This window comes from Gymnoscopelus braueri, assembly GCF_963280865.1.
Source record: "Gymnoscopelus braueri genome assembly, chromosome: 23".
NCBI lineage: Eukaryota > Metazoa > Chordata > Actinopteri > Myctophiformes > Myctophidae > Gymnoscopelus > Gymnoscopelus braueri.
The window spans coordinates 29215306-29234231 of NC_137625.1; the positions used below are offsets into that span (position 1 = coordinate 29215306).

Sequence of the window (18926 nt, forward strand, 5' to 3'; positions counted from 1 at the left end):
AGATGAACGAAGAGGTCATGGAGGAGGAGGAGGAGGATGAAGGGAGAGAGGAAGAGGAGGAGGAGGAGGAGGAGGAGGAGGACCTGGAGTTGCTCAGGGCTCAGGTGATGCATCTGCTGCTGGAGCTGGAGGAGACCAGAGAGCTTTCTCAAAGGCATGAGGAGAGCTTCCTGGAGCTGCAGGGTCAGTGTCCATTTGTGTGTGTGTGTGTGTGTGTGTGTGTGTGCGTGTGAAAAAATAAGAACATTATGATGTTATGTAAAAAACAAAACATAATATGACCCCTGGTCCTCTTTCCTCCTCCGTTCACGTCTCCTCCCTCCTCTGTGCTCCCCCAGGTCTGTTGGAAGACGAGCGCCTTGCGAGTGCCCACCAAGCTGAGAGCTTCACCAGACAGATCCACAGGCTGCAAGGTATAGGCCTACACAAGCACATGTACGGCACAGAAATAGTACGTGCACAGTTGATAAAAAGCCATTTGGAAAGCCCACAACTCTTAACAGTGGTCAGAGAGTTATTTCAGTAAAGTAAAAATACCTCAACATTGTACTTAAGTACAGTACTTGAGTACATGTACTTAGTTACTTTACACGACTGATTTTCAGGATGTTAATAGAAACAGTTGTTTTTATTAAATTTGTACAGCGTGGCTCAGTAGGAGGTAAGCCATCTAGAAATGGGTATGTCTGTTACTCTGGGTGTGTGTGTGTGTGTGTGTGGGTGTGCGTGTGCGTGTGCGTGTGCATGCGTGCGTGCATGCGTGCGTGCGTGTGTGTACGGGCTAATCTCACAAACCACTGGAGCGATCAGCGCCAAATGTCTTCTTGTGCACGCTGCCAGTCGGCCAAGAAAACAACTCCCATTTTCTCTTCACATATGTTTTATATTTTGGAAATATTAAACTTTCAAATTATAATGGAAGTCAATGGCGGTCGGATCGAGCTGAAACTTTGGCCAAATTAATAATCATACATCATACATCATAAGATACGATGACTGATGTGACAGGCCACATGAAGCTATGCTGTTATTACACCCCGTCTTGTTTATTTATTTGTCTATCGCGCAAATAGTGGTTCATATCATAGTAATTTCTCTCTCTGTGACCCAGAGCCATGATGAATGTCTTTGTTTACCTCAGAACTGGACAGTGGTGGAAAGTAACTAAGTACATTTACTCAAGTACTGTACTTGCGCACAGTTTTGAGGTATTATACTTACTTATACTGGAGTATTTCCAATTTTCTGTACTTTTACTTATACTCCACTAAATTTCAGAGGCAAATATTGTACTTTTACTCCTACAATTATTTGAAAACTTTATACTAGTTACTTTGTAGATTTGGATTGTTATTATAAAACATACATTAACCACTTCAGCCCTATGCACATTTCTGCCATTTGAAAATAGCCGATCTACAAGCTCACAATGTGTCGTGATGCGACGCATTGTGAGCTTGTAGATCTGCTATTTTCAAAAGATTGTTATACATTTTATACATATGAAAACCTGTGAAATGGGACATTCTGCATAATGAGTACTTTCTACTTTTAGTACTTTAAGTACATTTTGATGCCAATACTCAAGTACATTTTGAATTCCGAACTTTTACTTGTAACAGAGTATTTCTACTTTGCAGTATTGATACTTTTGCTTATGTAAGAAATGTGAGTACTTTTTCCACCACTGGAACTGGATTGATAAATATACATGAGTGATTGCAGTGGAAGGTGTCTCTCAGTGGTGGAAGAAGTACTCAGATTTGTTACTTAAGTAAAAGTATCGATACCACAGTATTGAAATACTGAGTAAATACTAAGTAAAAAGCCTGTATTCAAAATACAAAAGTATTGGCAGGAAAATTATATAGTGCCAAAAGCAAAAGTACGTACTCACTATGCAGAAGTTTTAAAAATGTGTCAAAATCTTTTGTAAGTAGCAGATCTACAAGCTTGCACATCAGCTACTTTCAAGTATAAAATAGGGTTTAATTGGGTAATGTATAGTATGTTATTTAATCATGATCTAAATCCGCAAAGTAACTAGTAACTAAAGTTTTAGAATAATTGTAGTGGAGTAATAAAGTACAATATTTCACTCTGAGATGCAGTGAAGTAGATTATAAAGTACTGACAAATTGAAATATTCCAGTAAATTACCTCAAAATTACTTTCCACCACTGGCAAAGCTCCCGGGCCGTGGGAGGACGAGAGGAGAAGTGTGGGAGGATGGATGAGGAGAGAGAGGAGGAGAGGAGAGGAGGAGGAGAAGAGAGAGGAGGATGTGAGCTGTATTTTAGTGTGCTCATTGTTGTAAAAGACCCCCCAAAATAATCATATTTGAACTGGGGACCCCCCACCCTGACAAGCACTAGGAGTTGAGGCAATACATTTTGTTTGACTTGGTTCCACAGATAAATATTGTGAAAATAGCAGATCTACAAGCTCACAATGCCCTGCAATCTTTCTGTTTTCACAATTTCTGCCTCTTTCTTATATTATTTGACAATCTGGCTAGTGTTTTACCAGTTTTTATAGTATAGTTTGTTGATTACTTTTGATGCAGAAATGGGCCTTTTTCATTTAATTTCATTTTCATTTTTTTGGCATTAAGAAGGTCTTAAAAGTCCTTAAATTGTCACTTTACTGTCAATTACAGTGGTTCTCAACCCACAGGTTGAGAAGAACCACTGGTCTAGATGAGCAAACACCCTCGCTATACCCCTATCCCAACGGGCATCCGCTCCATCCACAATTACCTCACACACACACACGAGCTAACACATGTGCGTGCACGCGCACTCATATTATATTACTATCCACATGGGGACATGAAAAGCAATGTTTCATTCAAAATACACATTTTGCTCCTGACCCTAAACCTAGCTCTATAACCCCAACCCCTAACCTCAACCACTTGAACCCCAGCATCCCTATTCTGGGGGGGAACATTTGCCAAAACTTGCAGATCTACAAGTTCACAACGTGTCGTGTTGCGACGCGCTGTGAGTTTGTAGATCTGCAATTTTTGCACAAGCAAACACGCACGCACGCACGTACGCACAAACACACACACACACACACACACACACACACACACACACACACGCGCGCGCGCACACGCACGCACGCGCACGCGCACACGCACACATGCACACACGCACACGCACACACAATCCTTTCTCTGACACTCTCCACATGGCTTGCTTGGAATTCGGAGCAGGGCCGAGGGGGTTTAGAGAATGCCAGTAATTAGTCTATTTGTCTTTATGTTCCTCTTATCATCACAGTGCAACAGACGTCAGTTATACAAGCGATAGCACATAAACAGAGCCTACACACAGTCAAATCCTCAGTGTTCATTTAAGCCATTCAATCCAGGAACGCATGCTGTCATTTTAGATATCTTTGGCTATTCAAAAATAGCATATATATATCTGCTATTTCTCTGCTATTCATGAATGTGTGCAAAAATTTGAATATATATAAACTTTTAACTCAAATATTTGCTTCTGGGGGGTAACAAATGTTTTCCTCTTACTCCTTCAGATTCTGTCCAAAAAAACACGCAAATCGGTACACAGTGTCTCTATAGTCATTTGATCAAGATGAATTTGTCCGATATTTCATATTCCATCCTACTTGCCTAACATTAGCTTTCAAAGTTTGCAGAATAGGTCCGTTTTGAAAAAAATCCTCAAATCATGAACGCAGTGTGCGATTTCCGTGAAATTTTGTACGCACATTCCCACCAGGCCGAGGAAGAAATGCCCCCCTTTTCACATTGGCCTGTTATAGCGCCACCAGCAGGTCTAATTTAGCAAACCACATTTTTGGAACAAAATCATGAATGGAGTGTCCAATTGCTGTGAAAGGCCTAAGAAGAAATGGCACCCTTTTCACATTGGCCTATTATAGCGCCACCAGGAGGCCATAATAACCTACCTGACCTGGCGGAGACTTGTGCTCCGAGGAGCACTTTTTCTAGTTTTATTTGTTTTAGCTGTTAGGATTTAGAACACATTTAGACATTTGTAGAATCCCCAGACGCAAAGATTTGAGTAAAGAATGTTTGCTTTAAAAAAATATGTATATTCAAAGATTTCCCCTCGATTTTTCAAAAGAAAAAAAAAGCAGATCTACAATGCTCATAGCGCGGCACCGAGTATTTTTGAATATCCAAAGCATAAAATAATGGTTAAAGCGTGTTCCCGGTTTTAATTAACTTAATTAACAGAGAGGGTAGAAATGGAACCAAATGGACCCGGGTCCATTTGGTTCCAAATGAGTTACATGGATACATCGAGGATTTTATTGTGTACAGTAAAGGCCTTCAAGCTCTTTGTGTTGTTTAAAGATGATGTCATTGGTAGGTTGTGAGCCAGATTCACGCCCACATCATCACACTTACACAGTCAAATTGACCTATATGGGAGCATTTTAAGAACACTTTTTTATTTTATTGCTGTTTATTGGCCAGTGATTTTGTGTTATACAGTAGGCATACGAGAGAGAGAGAGTGAGAGAGAGTGAGGGGGGAGAGAGAGAGAGTATAAATCTAACAGTCAACAACAATGACCAATAAAGCTCATGGAATGAAAGTTGAATTGGAAGAGCTTACGGTTGCTGGAGAAACTGGTAGTGTCTGTGTTCACTTGGCCTTTAGTGTGCTGACCCTGTGTGTGTGTGTGTGTGTGTGTGTGTGTGTGTGTGTGTGTGTGTGTGTGTGTGTGTGTGTGTGTGTGTGTGTGTGTGTGTGTGCGCACACACACACACACACACACACACACACACACACACACACACACACACACACACACACACACACACACACACACACACACACACACACACACGCGTGCCATTAATCACAAGATTAGGGTTGGTGCCAAGGGCTCTACACCAGAGACAGAGAGAGCCCTGAACAGTCCAGTCCAGACTAGAGACCCTCGGGTCACCGAGTCTACATGCCGGAGTGCCCCTGTGCAAGACACTTAACCGCTAACAGCTCCCCTTCTGTGCGCTCATCTGAGCCATCTGAGCAGCCGTCTGCTGGCTGAAGAAGTAAAAGCATTTTTTTAAATATATCTCCTCTCCTCTCCTCTCCTCTCCTCTCCTCTCCTCTCCTCTCCTCTCCCCTCCCCTCCCCTCCCCTCCCCTCCTCTCCTCTCCCCTCCCCTCCCCTCCCCTCCCCTCCCCCCTCCCCTCCCCTCTCCTCTCCTCTCCTCTCCTCTCCTCTCCTCTCCTCTCCTCTCCTCTCCTCTCCTCTCCTCTCCCCTCCCCTCCTCTCCTGTCCTCTCCCCTCCCCTCCCCTCCTCTCCCCTCCTCTCCTCTCCTCTCCTCTCCTCTCCTCTCCTCTCCTCTCCCTTCCCCTCCCCTCCCCTCTCCTCCCCTCCTCTCCTCCTCCAGCTCAGCTGCGCTCCGTGCAGGAGGAGATGGACAGCCTGGAGGAGGAGAAGGAGAGCGAGCTCGGGGAGGCGCAGGAGGAGCTGCGCTCGGCCCAGGAGGAGGTGCTGGTGCTGCAGCAGGCCGCGGAGGAGGCGGCGGCGGAGCGGGAGAACGACATCGCCTCCCTGCAGGAGGAGCTCTGCCGCATGCGGGCCGAGCTGCAGCGCCTGCGCTCCACGGCCCAGGAGTACGAGCTGGAGATCACCACGCTGAGGGCCGAGATCAGCATGAAGACCCACCGTATGCAGGGAGACTCTGATGGTACGATGATATGTTTAACCCATTAAGACCTGAGGATCCGATTCTACAAAATGTCCTCTGAAAAAAACGTATGTTGCTATGTCAGTGGTTCTCCCAACATATATATGTATTTGGCCGCGGACCCCATCTCAAAATATGTTGTTCCAGGGACCCCCCAGAAGCAAAGATTTGAGTTAAAATGTTCGCTTTAAAAGAATATAAATATATACATTTGCACACATTTTCTTGATCTTTCAAAAATAGCAGATCTACAAGCTCGTAGCGCGGCACTCGGTGCCGCGCTATGAGCTTGTATATCTGCTATTTTTGAATAGCCAAAGTGTAAAATAATGTTTTTTTTAGCTCAAATCAAGAAGTGACACAGACGCGTTCCAGGTCTAAATGGGTAAATCTGCAATGTAGAAATACTCTGTTACAAGTGGGGAGGGAACAGGTGGTGGAGGTGAACGGAACCCTGCCCCCCCCACCCCTCCCCCCCCTCCTAGTGAGGGGGGGGGGGGGGGGGTGGCAGGGTTCCGTTCACCTTCCTTGCGAAGCATACTAGGACCTTTACTGTTCCTGATATATGTAAACGACTTGTCATCAGCTTGCGACTGCAACCTGTTCCTGTTCGCGGATGACTCGGCTCTGCTGGTCTCGGACAGGGACAGGCTGCAGTTTGAGAAAGCTCTCAGCTCTGAACTTGATACGATCCGCATCTGGCTCGCTGACAACAAACTATCATTACCACTGCTGGGAAAAAATTAATCCATTCTCTTTGGGTCTATAGTTTTAACCTCGGCGAGGCTGAAAGCTTCACAATCAAAGTGGGGGATAATGTTATCACAAGAAAGGAGGACATTACCTACCTAGGTTCCATTTTAGAGGCAAACCTTTCCGGTGATAAAATGGCAACAAGACTCATCAAAAAAGTCAACCAAAGAACACGCTTTTTTTTAATAGGATTTCCTCTCTAGTCAGTAAGAATACTATGAGGATTCTAACAGGGGCCCTCATCCAAGGTCACTTCGACTATGCATGCATGCACCTCATGGTACCATAACACCACTAAGGCCTTACAAACTGGTAAGGCTACTTGGCCTTACACCGACAACTCATCTAACCCCTGCTCACTTTGCAAGGGTCGGATGGCTCAGGGTAGAGGACAGAGTACAGCAACTTGCAATGGGCCTGGTCTACAAGATACACCACAACGTTAAGATACCCATGTACCTGTCAAAGTACGTAAATGAAGTCCACAATCACAACACCAGAGGTAGCTCCACTGACCACGTCCAACCCAGATTTGGCACAAACAAGGGGTTGAATTTGTTCTCCTGCTATGCAACAAAAATGTGGAATGCCCTACCAAAAGTAGTGAAGGAATGTAAAACCATACTCACCTTCAAAACTGCCCTAAAAGAGTACATTCAGGAGGCTGCAATTCGAAACTGCCCCCTGTAAAAGTCATCTAACTCTGAAGGCCCGGGACACACTTAAAGCATCATTGACACACGTCACGCATGTCTGCCTTTTCAGATCGTCTGTTTCATTCATAAACGGACACAGACATCGTTACAAACTCTTACTTTAAGTGGGATTAGAAAACAAACCCTTGCATCCGCTGTTGCACAATAAAGCATTCTAATACAAACAACTGGGACATACACTCTAGAGAAGCCGTGTGTAACAATGAAGTGGCATTTCTTCTTTAGCTGGTTTGTCCACTTCTTGCAGGCCAGGTGAGCACCAGTGGTGGAAAGAAACTAAGTAAATTTACTTAAGTACTGTACTTAAGTACAATTTTGAGGTATTTGTACTGTACTTGAGTGTTTCCGATTTCCAATACTTTTACTTCTACTCTACTATATCTAAGAGGCAAATATTGTACTTTTACTCCACTACAATTATTTGAAAACTTTACTAGTTACTTTTTGATATATTTTGGTATTATTATTACCAAACATACATTAACCACTTCAGCCCTACATACATTTCGGCAATTTGAAAATAGCCGATCTACAAGATCACAATGCGTCGCGATGCAACGCATTGTGAGCTTGTAGATCTGCTATTTTCAAAATACTTTTATACATTTGAGAACTTGAAATGGGACATTCTGCATAATGAGTACTTTTACTTTTGGTACTTTAGGTACATTTTGATGCCAGTACTTTTGTGCTTTTACTCAAGTAGATTTTGAATTCCAGACCTCTACTTGTAACTTGTATTTCTATATTGCAGTAAAGCTACTTTTACTTAAGTAAACAATGTGAGTACTTTATCCACCACTGGTGAGCATACACTTGGGAAGCAGCTTGTTAATTTAACTCTAAGAGTGTCCAAATGGACCACAGTAAGGAGGAGCCTGTGGTCCATTTGGCTCCATCATGTACACTCTCAGAGTTACAGGCCCGTAAGGGCTTCAGTTCTGTATACTAGGACTGCAGTTTACCTCCTGCTGTTTTTATATCGATCACAGAGACAGTGCACTGAAAACGCATTAAAAAACACAGCTTGATGCCATTGTAAAAGGATTACTTTACTATTTATTACCCTCCCTGTTTGCTCGTTATTGTGAATTTGTGCAAGTCATGCACTGTAGGTTTTTCGTTGAACAAATGGTTTTGTCTGACCCGATATTGCCTGGTATTTATTGTGTTTTAGTCCCGATACGTATATATTTTTAAGCATTTCTTTACTGGATCGTAGTGCTGAGGCAGACAGGAAGTGGAGGGTAGAAAATAATGAGCAGCCTCGTGATGAAGCATACTTTGTTGGAGTGTTACGGGAGAGCAGTGGTGTAAAGTACATTTACTCAAGTACTGTACTTAAGTACACTTTTGAGGAATTTTTACTTTACTATGGTATTTCCAATTTTCAGTACTTTTACTTCTACTCCACTACATCTCAGAGGCAAATATTTTATTTTTACTCCACTACAATTATTTGAAAACTTGAGTTACTAGTAACTTTAAAGATTTAGATTATTATTAGAAAACATACAGTAACCACAATTCAGCCATATACATTTTGGCCAGATTGAAAATAGCCGATCTACAAGCTCACAATGTGTTGCGATGCGACGCATTGTGAGCTTTTAGATCTGCTATTTTCAAAAGATTTGTATACATTTGAAAACTTGAAATGGGACATTCTGCATAATGAGTGCTTTTACTTTTGATACTTTAAATACATTTTAATGCCAATACTTTTGTACCTTTACTCAAGTACATTTTGAATTCCGGACTTTTACTTGTAACAGAGTATTTCTATATTGCAGTATTGATACTTTTGCTTAAGTACTTAAAAAGAAAAACTTTTCCACCACATGGTTCCAGTTATGTGGTGCATAAAAGCTGAACACTAGCTTCTCCATGTTTAGCTTTAACTCTGGGGGACAGAAATCAGAGCTGTCCCAGATGACCTGAGAAGTCTGGAATGGATGGGTTCATGGCGTAGCACAAGACCAGAAAGCCATTTTGGCCCCAAACCATTGAACTGCAGCTGTCTGATCAATTGTTAGGGAAACCTGGAGAGACACCATTACAGTAGTCAAGTCTACAGGAGATAAAGGAATGGACACGTTTTTTCCAAATCCTACTGAGACAAGTGCTTTAAGGTGATATTAGACTGACATAGTATTTGTCTTAAAGGAGTAGTTCACCCCAAAACAAATCTTGTTTTCTATCAATTACACATCCCATGAAGCCTTGAATTCATGTTTTTTTTTCCCCATTCCTAAGACAATAATTTGATGACCGGTTGTATTTCCGGTAGGAGACACAAAGACAGTCTACTTTGTGTCTCCTACCGGATACATTAGCATCTTCCCGCCGGTAATGAAATTGTTGGCTTTAGGAATCCGACAAAAAATGAAAATAATCCATGAATTCAAGGCTTCATGGGGTGTGCAATTGATAGAAAATAAGTAATTTTTTTGGGGTGAACTACTCCTTTAATGTGATGCTGAGTCCATGACTCTACCAAGATATCTGACTTGCATTGTGGTTTTTAACATTACTGAAGCTCAGCACTGACTTTTAACCACTCTTCCTTGACTACAAAACAATTACTTCAGTTGTGTCTTTAATTGAAGACAATTCTGGTATTTCCAATCGTTGATTTGTTGTTTGTGTCATCTGCATAATATGCCATATAACACTTGACCCTCCACGGGACCTCTCATTTGAGGAATTAACACAACTATGAAATAAAACTAATTAAAGGGATATTTCACTTTAAAAAAAATGTTGGGTCATTTATCGTCTACTCAGGCTTTTGTGAACACCCCAGACAGTTTTTAAGTTGATTGATTCAGTATTTAGATATTTGATATTTATTTGATCAAACACGCCCCCTTCCTATACAAACCCATTATAACTTCAAACTCATACTGCCCTCCTAATACGTGAGGGGGCTGTGTTTTTTTCAATTACTTTTTTCATTTATTTATAAAAAAAGATTTGGAAAATGAAAAAATGGAATACACAAACAAAATGAAATAAAATAAATGAAAAAAACATGGCCCCCTCGCGTATTAGAGGGCGGTATGAGTCACCAGAACCAAGGACTAACATGGTTAAAATGGAGTTTGAAGTTACACTGTATAGGAAGGGGGCGTGTCTGATACAATAAATATCAAATATCTAAATACTGAATTGAGCAACTTAAAAACTGTCTTGGGTGTTCACAAAAGAGTAGATGATAAAATGACCAAAACATTTTTTGAAAGTGAAATATCCCTTTAAGTACTAAGAACTGCTAAATCATATCTTACATAATTGTTTCCAAAACGTACCATTTCATTGAGCAAGAATCACATAGAAATAGAGAACAAAGGGTCGATGCACATCCAAATGTCAAATAAGCTTGGTACGTATGAGTGTGCCGTAATGTTACGATCTCAAAGCACTTTTTGTTCACTTTAACATGAAGTCACTTTTTCCAGCTGTGAAAGATCTCCTGGCTGCAGAGCCATGAAAACCCTCCAACAGAGGAAGACTTTATACGACAGAGCTGTTAGCAGCGTGTGAAATGGAAGCAGCTCAAACTCACCCCAGTTTATGTAGAACTAGAACATGTTGACTGCATGTCTTTGGAAAGCATCTGGCACTTTAACCATTAGCTTATACTTTGATAGACAGTGTTGCATTGCTGAATTGGAACGTGGTTGCACTCTATTTTAATGACGTCACGCGCACGTCGCTTTAAGGGGGGCGCATGCTACCATTTTCGGTGATCACCCTCTCACCACGGTGGTTTGAAAACTACAACATCTAAAAAAATTGCAGATATACAAGCTCATGGCGCGGCACCGAGTGCCGCGCCATGAGCTTGTATATCTGCTATTTTTGAATTGTGGTTACGCAGATGTGTTCCCGGTTTTACTGGGCTAACGGAGCATGTTGTTGGTATTGCACAACAACCCACCACCTCCCACCTGGAACACAAACATCCCACCTTACAAATATATTCTTATCTGGAGTGTGTGTGCGTGTGTGCGTGTGTGCGTATGTGCGTGTGTGCGTGTGTGCGTGTGCGTGTGCGTGTGCGTGTGCGTGCGTGTGCGTGTGCGTGTGTGTGTATGCATGTGCGTGTGCGTGTGTGGGACGTGGCAGATGAGGTCAACCAGTTGAAAGAGGAGTGTCGTTCGCTGACAGACAAGTGTCAGACGCTGAGAGACAACAACGAGCAGCTCAACAGCAAGCTGGATCGACTGCAAAAACATCAAGATCGGTGAGTGGTTAGTGTACCTGTCAATCATTGTCTGCTCAATGCACGTATATAACGTATATATACGTTTCACTAGCTTAGCGTAGTCCTAGAACTCAAAATTCTCTGTGGTGAAGAAACGGTTCGAATCTATGGGACTGCTGAATTAAAAAATTTTAGACAACTTTTTTAGATTTCTTTGGCTATTCATAAAATAGCAGATCTACAAGCTCATAGCTACGAGCTTGTAGATCTGCTATTTGTTTGAAATTTTTTGAAGATTTGTGCAAATCTTTGAATATATTTTAAAGCGAACATTTGTAACTCAAATCTTTGCTTCTGGGGATTCTACAAATGTCTTCTAAATCCTAACAGTTTTTTGAAAAAGAATTATGTTGCTGTAATCAGTGGTTCTCAAACTTTTTCATGTCAAGGACCCCCAAAATGATATGTATTTGGCCGCGGACCCCCATCTCAAAATATGATGTTCCAGGGACCCCCAGAAGCAAATATTTGAGTTTAAAAAAATAGCTTTAAAAATATATATACTATATTCAAAGATTTGCAAAACATTTCACGATTCTTTGAAAATAGCAGATCTACAAGCTCATAAGCTGCGCTATGAGCTTATCGATCAGATACTTAATGGGTTAAGCAAGAAATCCATGATCATGCATAGTAACCCACACATAGTCGTAGTATTTACTACAAGGTGCCCATCTCTATACCCAGCCCCCATGATACATACCTGGATTTAAGGGAGGCACTGAACGAAGAGGACCAAGTGAAGAGCGATTACATGAGCCTGTCCCAGGCCCAGCCTGAGACCCTGCATGGTATCACCCAGCTGGAAGCCCACGTCCAGAAGAACGTGGGACCGTTGGACAGCCAGCCCCATGTGAACGCCATCATCAGTGGCGAGGTCAGCTCCCTGAAAGAGCAGCTCAGAGAGGCAGAGGACAGAGCCCAGCAGGTCCAGAGACAGGTAACGTAGTTATACCTCCATGTATCACATCACTTCCACTGTGTTATTAACATAACATCAGTGTTGATTTCGTCGACTAAAACCATGACGAAAAATGTTCGTCGACTACCTTTTTTCACTGGCGAAAACGAAATAAAAACTAAGCTATATGGTGACTAAAACTAAGACTAAATATATTGACAATTTCGTCAACAAATAAAAACTAGACTCAAATGTTAGGGATGGACTAGTGGAGAAGATATGCAGTAGAACTAAGACGGTTGTGAGCTTGTAAATCAGCTATTTTCGGCATGCAGGTAAGTGAAAAACAGCCATTTCGATGGCATCACGGCTCGCCAAAAATGTATTTTAGTCGACTAAATCTACAGTTGATTTAGTCGACTAAAATACATCTAAAATCGTATGATATTTAGTAGACTAAAACTAAAAGTAAAACATTTCAGATGACTAAAATATGACTTTATTCAAAAGACTATGACTAAAGCTTAATCAAAACTTGCTGTCAAAATCAACACTGCATAACATGACATCATATGATGCAACAGTGATTTAATACCTTTTTTAAATTTCTGGTACCCCAATCTATGCGGTAAAGTCCTAACTCCGAGACTGTGGTCCATTTGGTTCCATTCAGGGCCGGCCGCTGCCATAAGCAATATAAGCGGTCGCTTAGGGCCACAACCACTAGGGGGCCACAAAATTATTATTGTTTTTTTTAACTTTCATATTGTAATTATGTCATGTATTTCCTATCCAACAACTAGCGTTATTATTTTCGTATGCAATAAAAATTACAATGATTTTATAATGGGGGTGTTTGGGGGGGCCATCAAAAAAAATCTTGCTTAGGGCCACGAAAATCCTAGGGCCGGCCCTGGTTCCATTTGTACAGCTTGGCGTTACAGGCATGCATGTAACCTCTCAAGGACCCTCATGATCCCACTTTGAGAAGCATTGATTTACAGTATGCAGTTAGTAGTAAATGCCAGTTTTTTGGTTTCTCTCTCTCTCTCTCTCTCTCTCTCTCTCTCTCTCTCTCTCTCTCTCTCTCTCTCTCTCTCTCCATGTCAGTGTGAAGGTCTGAAGGGCGAGCTGGCGGAGCTGCAGGCGCTGTACGACAGCAGCCAGCGTGAGAGGGCGGAGCTTGAACGGGAGCTCCACCGCTGCAAGGCGGAGCTTGAGAAGCTGGTTGGCCGAAAGTCACAGGTGAGGTCAGAGAGGTCACGGTTGTACAAAGCGCTTCTGGGAGAGCAGAGTGGTGTGCGTGTGGAGGGCCAAGATGTTTAATCCTTTAAGATCGGGAACGCATCTGTGTCATTTTAAGATATCTTTGCGCTATTCAAAAGTAGCAGATGTACAAGCTCGGTAGATCTGCTATTTTTGGAAATAAATCGTGAAAATATGTGCAAATCTTTGAATATATACATATACAAACTCAAATCTTTGCTTCTGGGGGGTCCCTGGAACAAAATATTTTGAGATGGGGGTCCGCGGCCAAATAAATATAATTTTGGGGGTCCTTGACATGAAAAAAGTTTGAGCTCCACTGATATTATAGCAACATAAGTTTTTAGGATAAGTTGTTAGGATTTAGAATATTTGTAGAATCCCCAGAAGAAAAGATTTGAGTAAAAAAGTTGGCTTTAAAAAATATACATTCAAAGATTTGCACCAATGTTTACGATTTTGATGTTAGGAGGAGCTGATGGAAGTATACACATTTATATATGAATCATTATAGAAAATAGAATATCATTGAAACAGGAATATATACCCTCTTGGTCTCATTGTGTGGTAGAATTAGAAACAGATAGGATAAAATAGGCTACATACACATACAGTACAAAACCCAAACAACACAAGGACAACTTAAGACAGAGCTTCAGTGGTGGAAAGTACTCAAAGTACTCAATTGCTTTACTTAAGTAAAAGTATCAACACTGCCATGTAGAAATACTCTATTACAAGTAAAAGTCCGGAATTCAAAATTTACTTGAGTAAAAGTACAAAAGTATGGGCATCAAAATGTACTTAAAGCACCAAAAGTAAAAGTACTCATTATGCAGAATGTCCCATTTCAAATTTTCAAATGTATAAAAAATCTTTTGAAAATAGCAGATCTACAAGCTCACAATGTGTCGCATCGCGACGCATTGTGAGCTTGTAGATTTGCTATTTTCAAATGGCCGAAATGTATACAGAGCTGAAGTGGTTAATGTAGGTTTTGTAATAATAATCAAAATCTGCAAAGTAACTAGTAACTAAAGTTTTCAAATAAATGTAGTGGAGTAAAAGTACAATATTTGGATCCAAGATGTAGTGGGTAGAAGTAAAAGTATTGGAAATTGGAAATACTCAAGTAAAGTACAAATACCTCAACATTTTACTTAAGTACAGTACAGAGTAAACGTACTTAGTTACTTTACACCACTGCAGTACCATTCCAGGTCTAGAATTGTGAAATAGTGAAACACAGTAAGAATTCTGTACGGTAATTGTGAGATAAAAGACCTTCTTGAATACATGCTATGCGCTACAGATCCATTCACTGTGCAGCATAAAGCGTGTCTGTCTGTCTGTATGTCCTTCTGTGTGCATGTGGCGATGTGGCTCAGTAAAGGCTTGGTCAAACCACTCTATGGGCCCTATTTTCGCCAGTGCCTTACCCATTATGCCTAAACTTCTTTTCCATTTTTTTACTATTTTTAAAAAACATTTTCAAATAGTTCAACTAGCCGATCTACATCGACACATTGTGAGCTTGTAGATTGCCTATGTGAACTATTTGAAAATGTTTTTAAAAATTGTTTAAAAAAAATGAAGTTTAAGGATAAGGGGTAAGGCACCGGCAAAAATAGGGCCCTATATATGTCATTGGTTGTCTTACATACTGTATCTTATACCACTTGTCACATCTGCTGCAGCTCTCGTCAATGTTCCTCTTCTGAGCCTGGCATCTAACGCTCTTCGCCTGCAAACATACATTGCTATAGGGCAGCGTGAGTGCGTGTGCGTGTGCGTGTGCGTGTGTGTGTGTGTGCGTGTGCGTGTGCGTGTGCGTGTGTGTGTGTGTGGCTGTGGCTGTGTGTTCCCTCTGTCCTGTCTCCACGCCGGAAGGTGCTGAACCGATGCTCTATTCCAAATTGCTTAGTGAGAAGATAGTGAACATGGCGTATAGCCAACTGACATTGATATCTATATCTGTTTGGCTGATGCTCTAACAGTGGTACACAACAATCTATCACAGGTCCAATCTAAACCCAAACATTTTGGATTCGGATCCCCCCAGTTTCATTAGTGTTTTTATCATGCCACCCACTTACATCCTTGTTCTCCATAGATGTAGTTTCACTTTTTGTGAAACTACAACTCCCTTGCTTAATGATCAATCAATTGACAATCAGTTCATATCACAGACTGCAGAAGGCATTTGTCAGATAACATCACAGAGTACATCATGATCAGGAAAAAATAGACAAAGCCATAGTAGCACAGATAAGGGTAAGGGCCACATCAGGAGCTCCAAAACATATTAAAGGATTACAGTACAATAAGTACACTATGGAAGCATACATAATGACCTCAGATACTCTAAAAAACAACATTGTAAAAGTCCAAGTAGATGTCTTTGTGGGTGTGTTCACACTGTCTGGCTGTTACGAAGAAAAAGCACTGCGACGCACATTTTGATTCCATATAACATTCTCCTCCTCACCAGCTAGGAATAGTTATAGATTCGTCATTTGTCATCCTCCACAGCCGACAGCACGGTCGGTACAGGACATACTGTAGCACAAGTCCCCATCCAGGAGCTCCAGCAGGACAAAGCTCATTTCAAAGCTTACTTCGGAGCAGTGTTGATTTTGACAGCAAATTTTGATAGTCTTTTGAATGAAATCCCATTTAGTTTTAGTCATATTTTAGCCATCTGAAATGTTTTACTTTTTGTCTATAGTTTTAGTCGATTAAATCTACAGTTGATTTAGTCGACTAAAATATATTTTGGCGGTGCCGTGATGGCCTCGTATTGGCAGATTTTTCACCAGGTTGCATGCTGAAAATAGCCGATCTACAGTACAAGCTCACAACGCGTCACAGCGAGCTAGTAGATCTGCTATTTTCAGAGCGCAACACCGGAGCGCAACCAAACATAAAATGACTTGTCTTTTTAGTTCTACAGGATCTCTTCTCCATTAGTCCCTCACTAACATTTTAGTCTAGTTTTTATTTGTTGACGAAATTGTCAATATATTTAGTCTTAGTTTTAGTCATTATAGCTTAGTTTTTATATAGTTTTCGTCAGTGAAAAAAGGTAGTCGACGAACATTTTTCGTCATAGTTTTAGACAACGAAATCAACACTGCTTTGGAGGCACTTTGAAGACCTGTTGTGGAGGTTTGAGCCACTAATCTGGAGACAGCAGGCACACTTTATCATGATTGGTCAGCTGATAAAAAGCAGTCCATGTCTTATCATATGCACATTTCTCAAAAAGTGAAACTATTCTCAACTTTTGAAAGTGAGCAATGTGGTCACCTTTACTGTCGGTCATTTATCATAGGTTTTAATGTAAAAATGTGGTGCCTATTTTTATAGGCACCACAATTTGTGAACATACTTTAAAGGACCACTTCACCCATTTTCAACCTATCTACATATAATTGGTCCTCACTAATGTTCATGATAAAATGGTAAAAACAAATTCTACTCTGTCTGTGTCTCATATAGGAGGGCTGTGGACACTTCAGAAACCCGCCTACCAGTGACATCATCGCTAGGCAGATTTATTTTTTCAAACAAGATTTAAAAAAAAAATTATTTCTATTTTTGTTAATTTGAGAACAATGGCTTATAGCATAATAACTTTCCAGGAATAGAAAGCCTGCAGTTTCTTTTAGCTTGGATTCCCCATCGCATCGTAGGCGGGTTTCTGAACTGTCCACAGCCCTCCTCTGAGACACAGACAGAGTAGACAAAATGGTGCCATAATGAGCATTATTGAGGAGGACCAATTATATAAAGATAGGTTGAAAATGGGTGAAGTCGTCCTTTCTTACAACCTGCAACCCACACCGCAGTGCTGTGATTCCCAACATTCCCTCTGTCCGGGACACCATTCCATTTGAAAGGCAGCAGCACCTCTACAGTAAGTGTAGGCAGAGATCTTTAAATGGCAAGATGGAGCCCCATCCTATGAACTACTGTGTGCAGTAGCAGGGACGCAGGAGACACACACACACACACACACACACACACACACACACACACACACACACACACACACACACACACACACACACACACACAATATCCCCCCCGCTTTTGGGATGAAGAAAAAAGAAAAAGAAAAAAACTCCGACATCTACACTTCATGGAGTACGTTTTTTGTACCGAATTAACCGAATTAAGGTAACAAAAAAACCCTAAAAAAGTAACAAACCCGAAAAGAAAAAAAACACGCATCCATGCGTCCCCTTCGGTTCTAAAATGCCCTCTGCGTCCCTGTGCAGTAGCAATAGAGGTCTCCATCTTGTCTTTAACTATCTTTGAGGTCAGTTGTCTAATCGCTCGCTCTTTCTGTTCCCCCCTTCTCTCCCATCGTCATGTTCTGTTCTAACCCTGATCATCTTTGTTGTCGCACATGGACCTCACATGATGAACATATTCATCTAAAATTCTCTACACATTTGATCCACCTTGCCTCTCTCTCTCTCTCTCTCTCTCTCTCTCTCTCTCTCTCTCTCTCTCTCTCTCTCTCTCTCTCTCTCTCTCTCTCTCTCTCTCTCGATCTATCTATGTTTCTGTCTTTGCTTATTTCACCATATATTATCAATTTATATGTCCGTATTTCCCCATCATTTGTCTCCGGTTGCTCCACGCCTTCCTTTCTACCATCACACATTCTCTGATTTTATGATTTGGTCATTTGGTCATCTTTTTTTTCCTTTTTTTATCTCACTGCCTACTTCCTCCTTCTTCTCTTCCTTTCTTCCTCCATTCTCCCTTCACCCCACCCCCCCTCCTCTCTTTGTTTTCTCCTCAGACGTGCACTACTCTGCCCGAGTCCCCTGTCCTCTCCATCCCCTTCATAGGAATGATTGTAATAGTGGCCTTGATTTGGTGCTGGTGGGAGGAACTGGCATCCTAAAGGGGACCAGGTATGACACTCTGCCTCCTAGAGGACGGGCCAGGTACTAGCTGTAGGATGGACTCACATCCAAGCTCAGAACCAAAGTCATGTTGTTGTTTTTTAGCACAGAAATAGGAAGGAGTATGAAATGCATTGAAGGACCATTGTCTCTTCACAGCTTCAGCTGTACGTATGTAAACATGGAACTATTTCCCATTTTTGGCTTGGCTGTTTAAATTATCTGCAAGTCATGAAAAAGTTACAGAACTGTAAGAGTCAATGTTCGCTAAACATCACTGCACAATTAAGACGTTGTGAATATGAATATTCTTAATGGTACTGTTACATTGTTAACTGGACATCCCACCCCCCCCCCCCCCCCCCAAGACCAGGGAATCATTTAACAAA

General features: G+C 41.4%; 1 protein-coding gene across 1 annotated transcript; it reads left to right on the top strand.

Annotated features, from left to right (window-relative positions):
- Positions 1–2: 2 nt before the first annotated feature.
- On the top strand, positions 3–18536 carry ccdc136b (coiled-coil domain containing 136b; the record flags this gene model as incomplete). The annotated part of the gene is made up of 7 exons (XM_080420565.1): positions 3–183; positions 339–413; positions 5410–5709; positions 11310–11427; positions 12136–12388; positions 13460–13594; positions 18432–18536. The coding sequence occupies 7 exons, from the start codon at positions 3–5 to the stop codon at positions 18534–18536; spliced, it is 1167 nt and encodes a 388-aa protein (XP_080276691.1).
- Between the last annotated feature and the right edge of the window lie 390 nt (positions 18537–18926).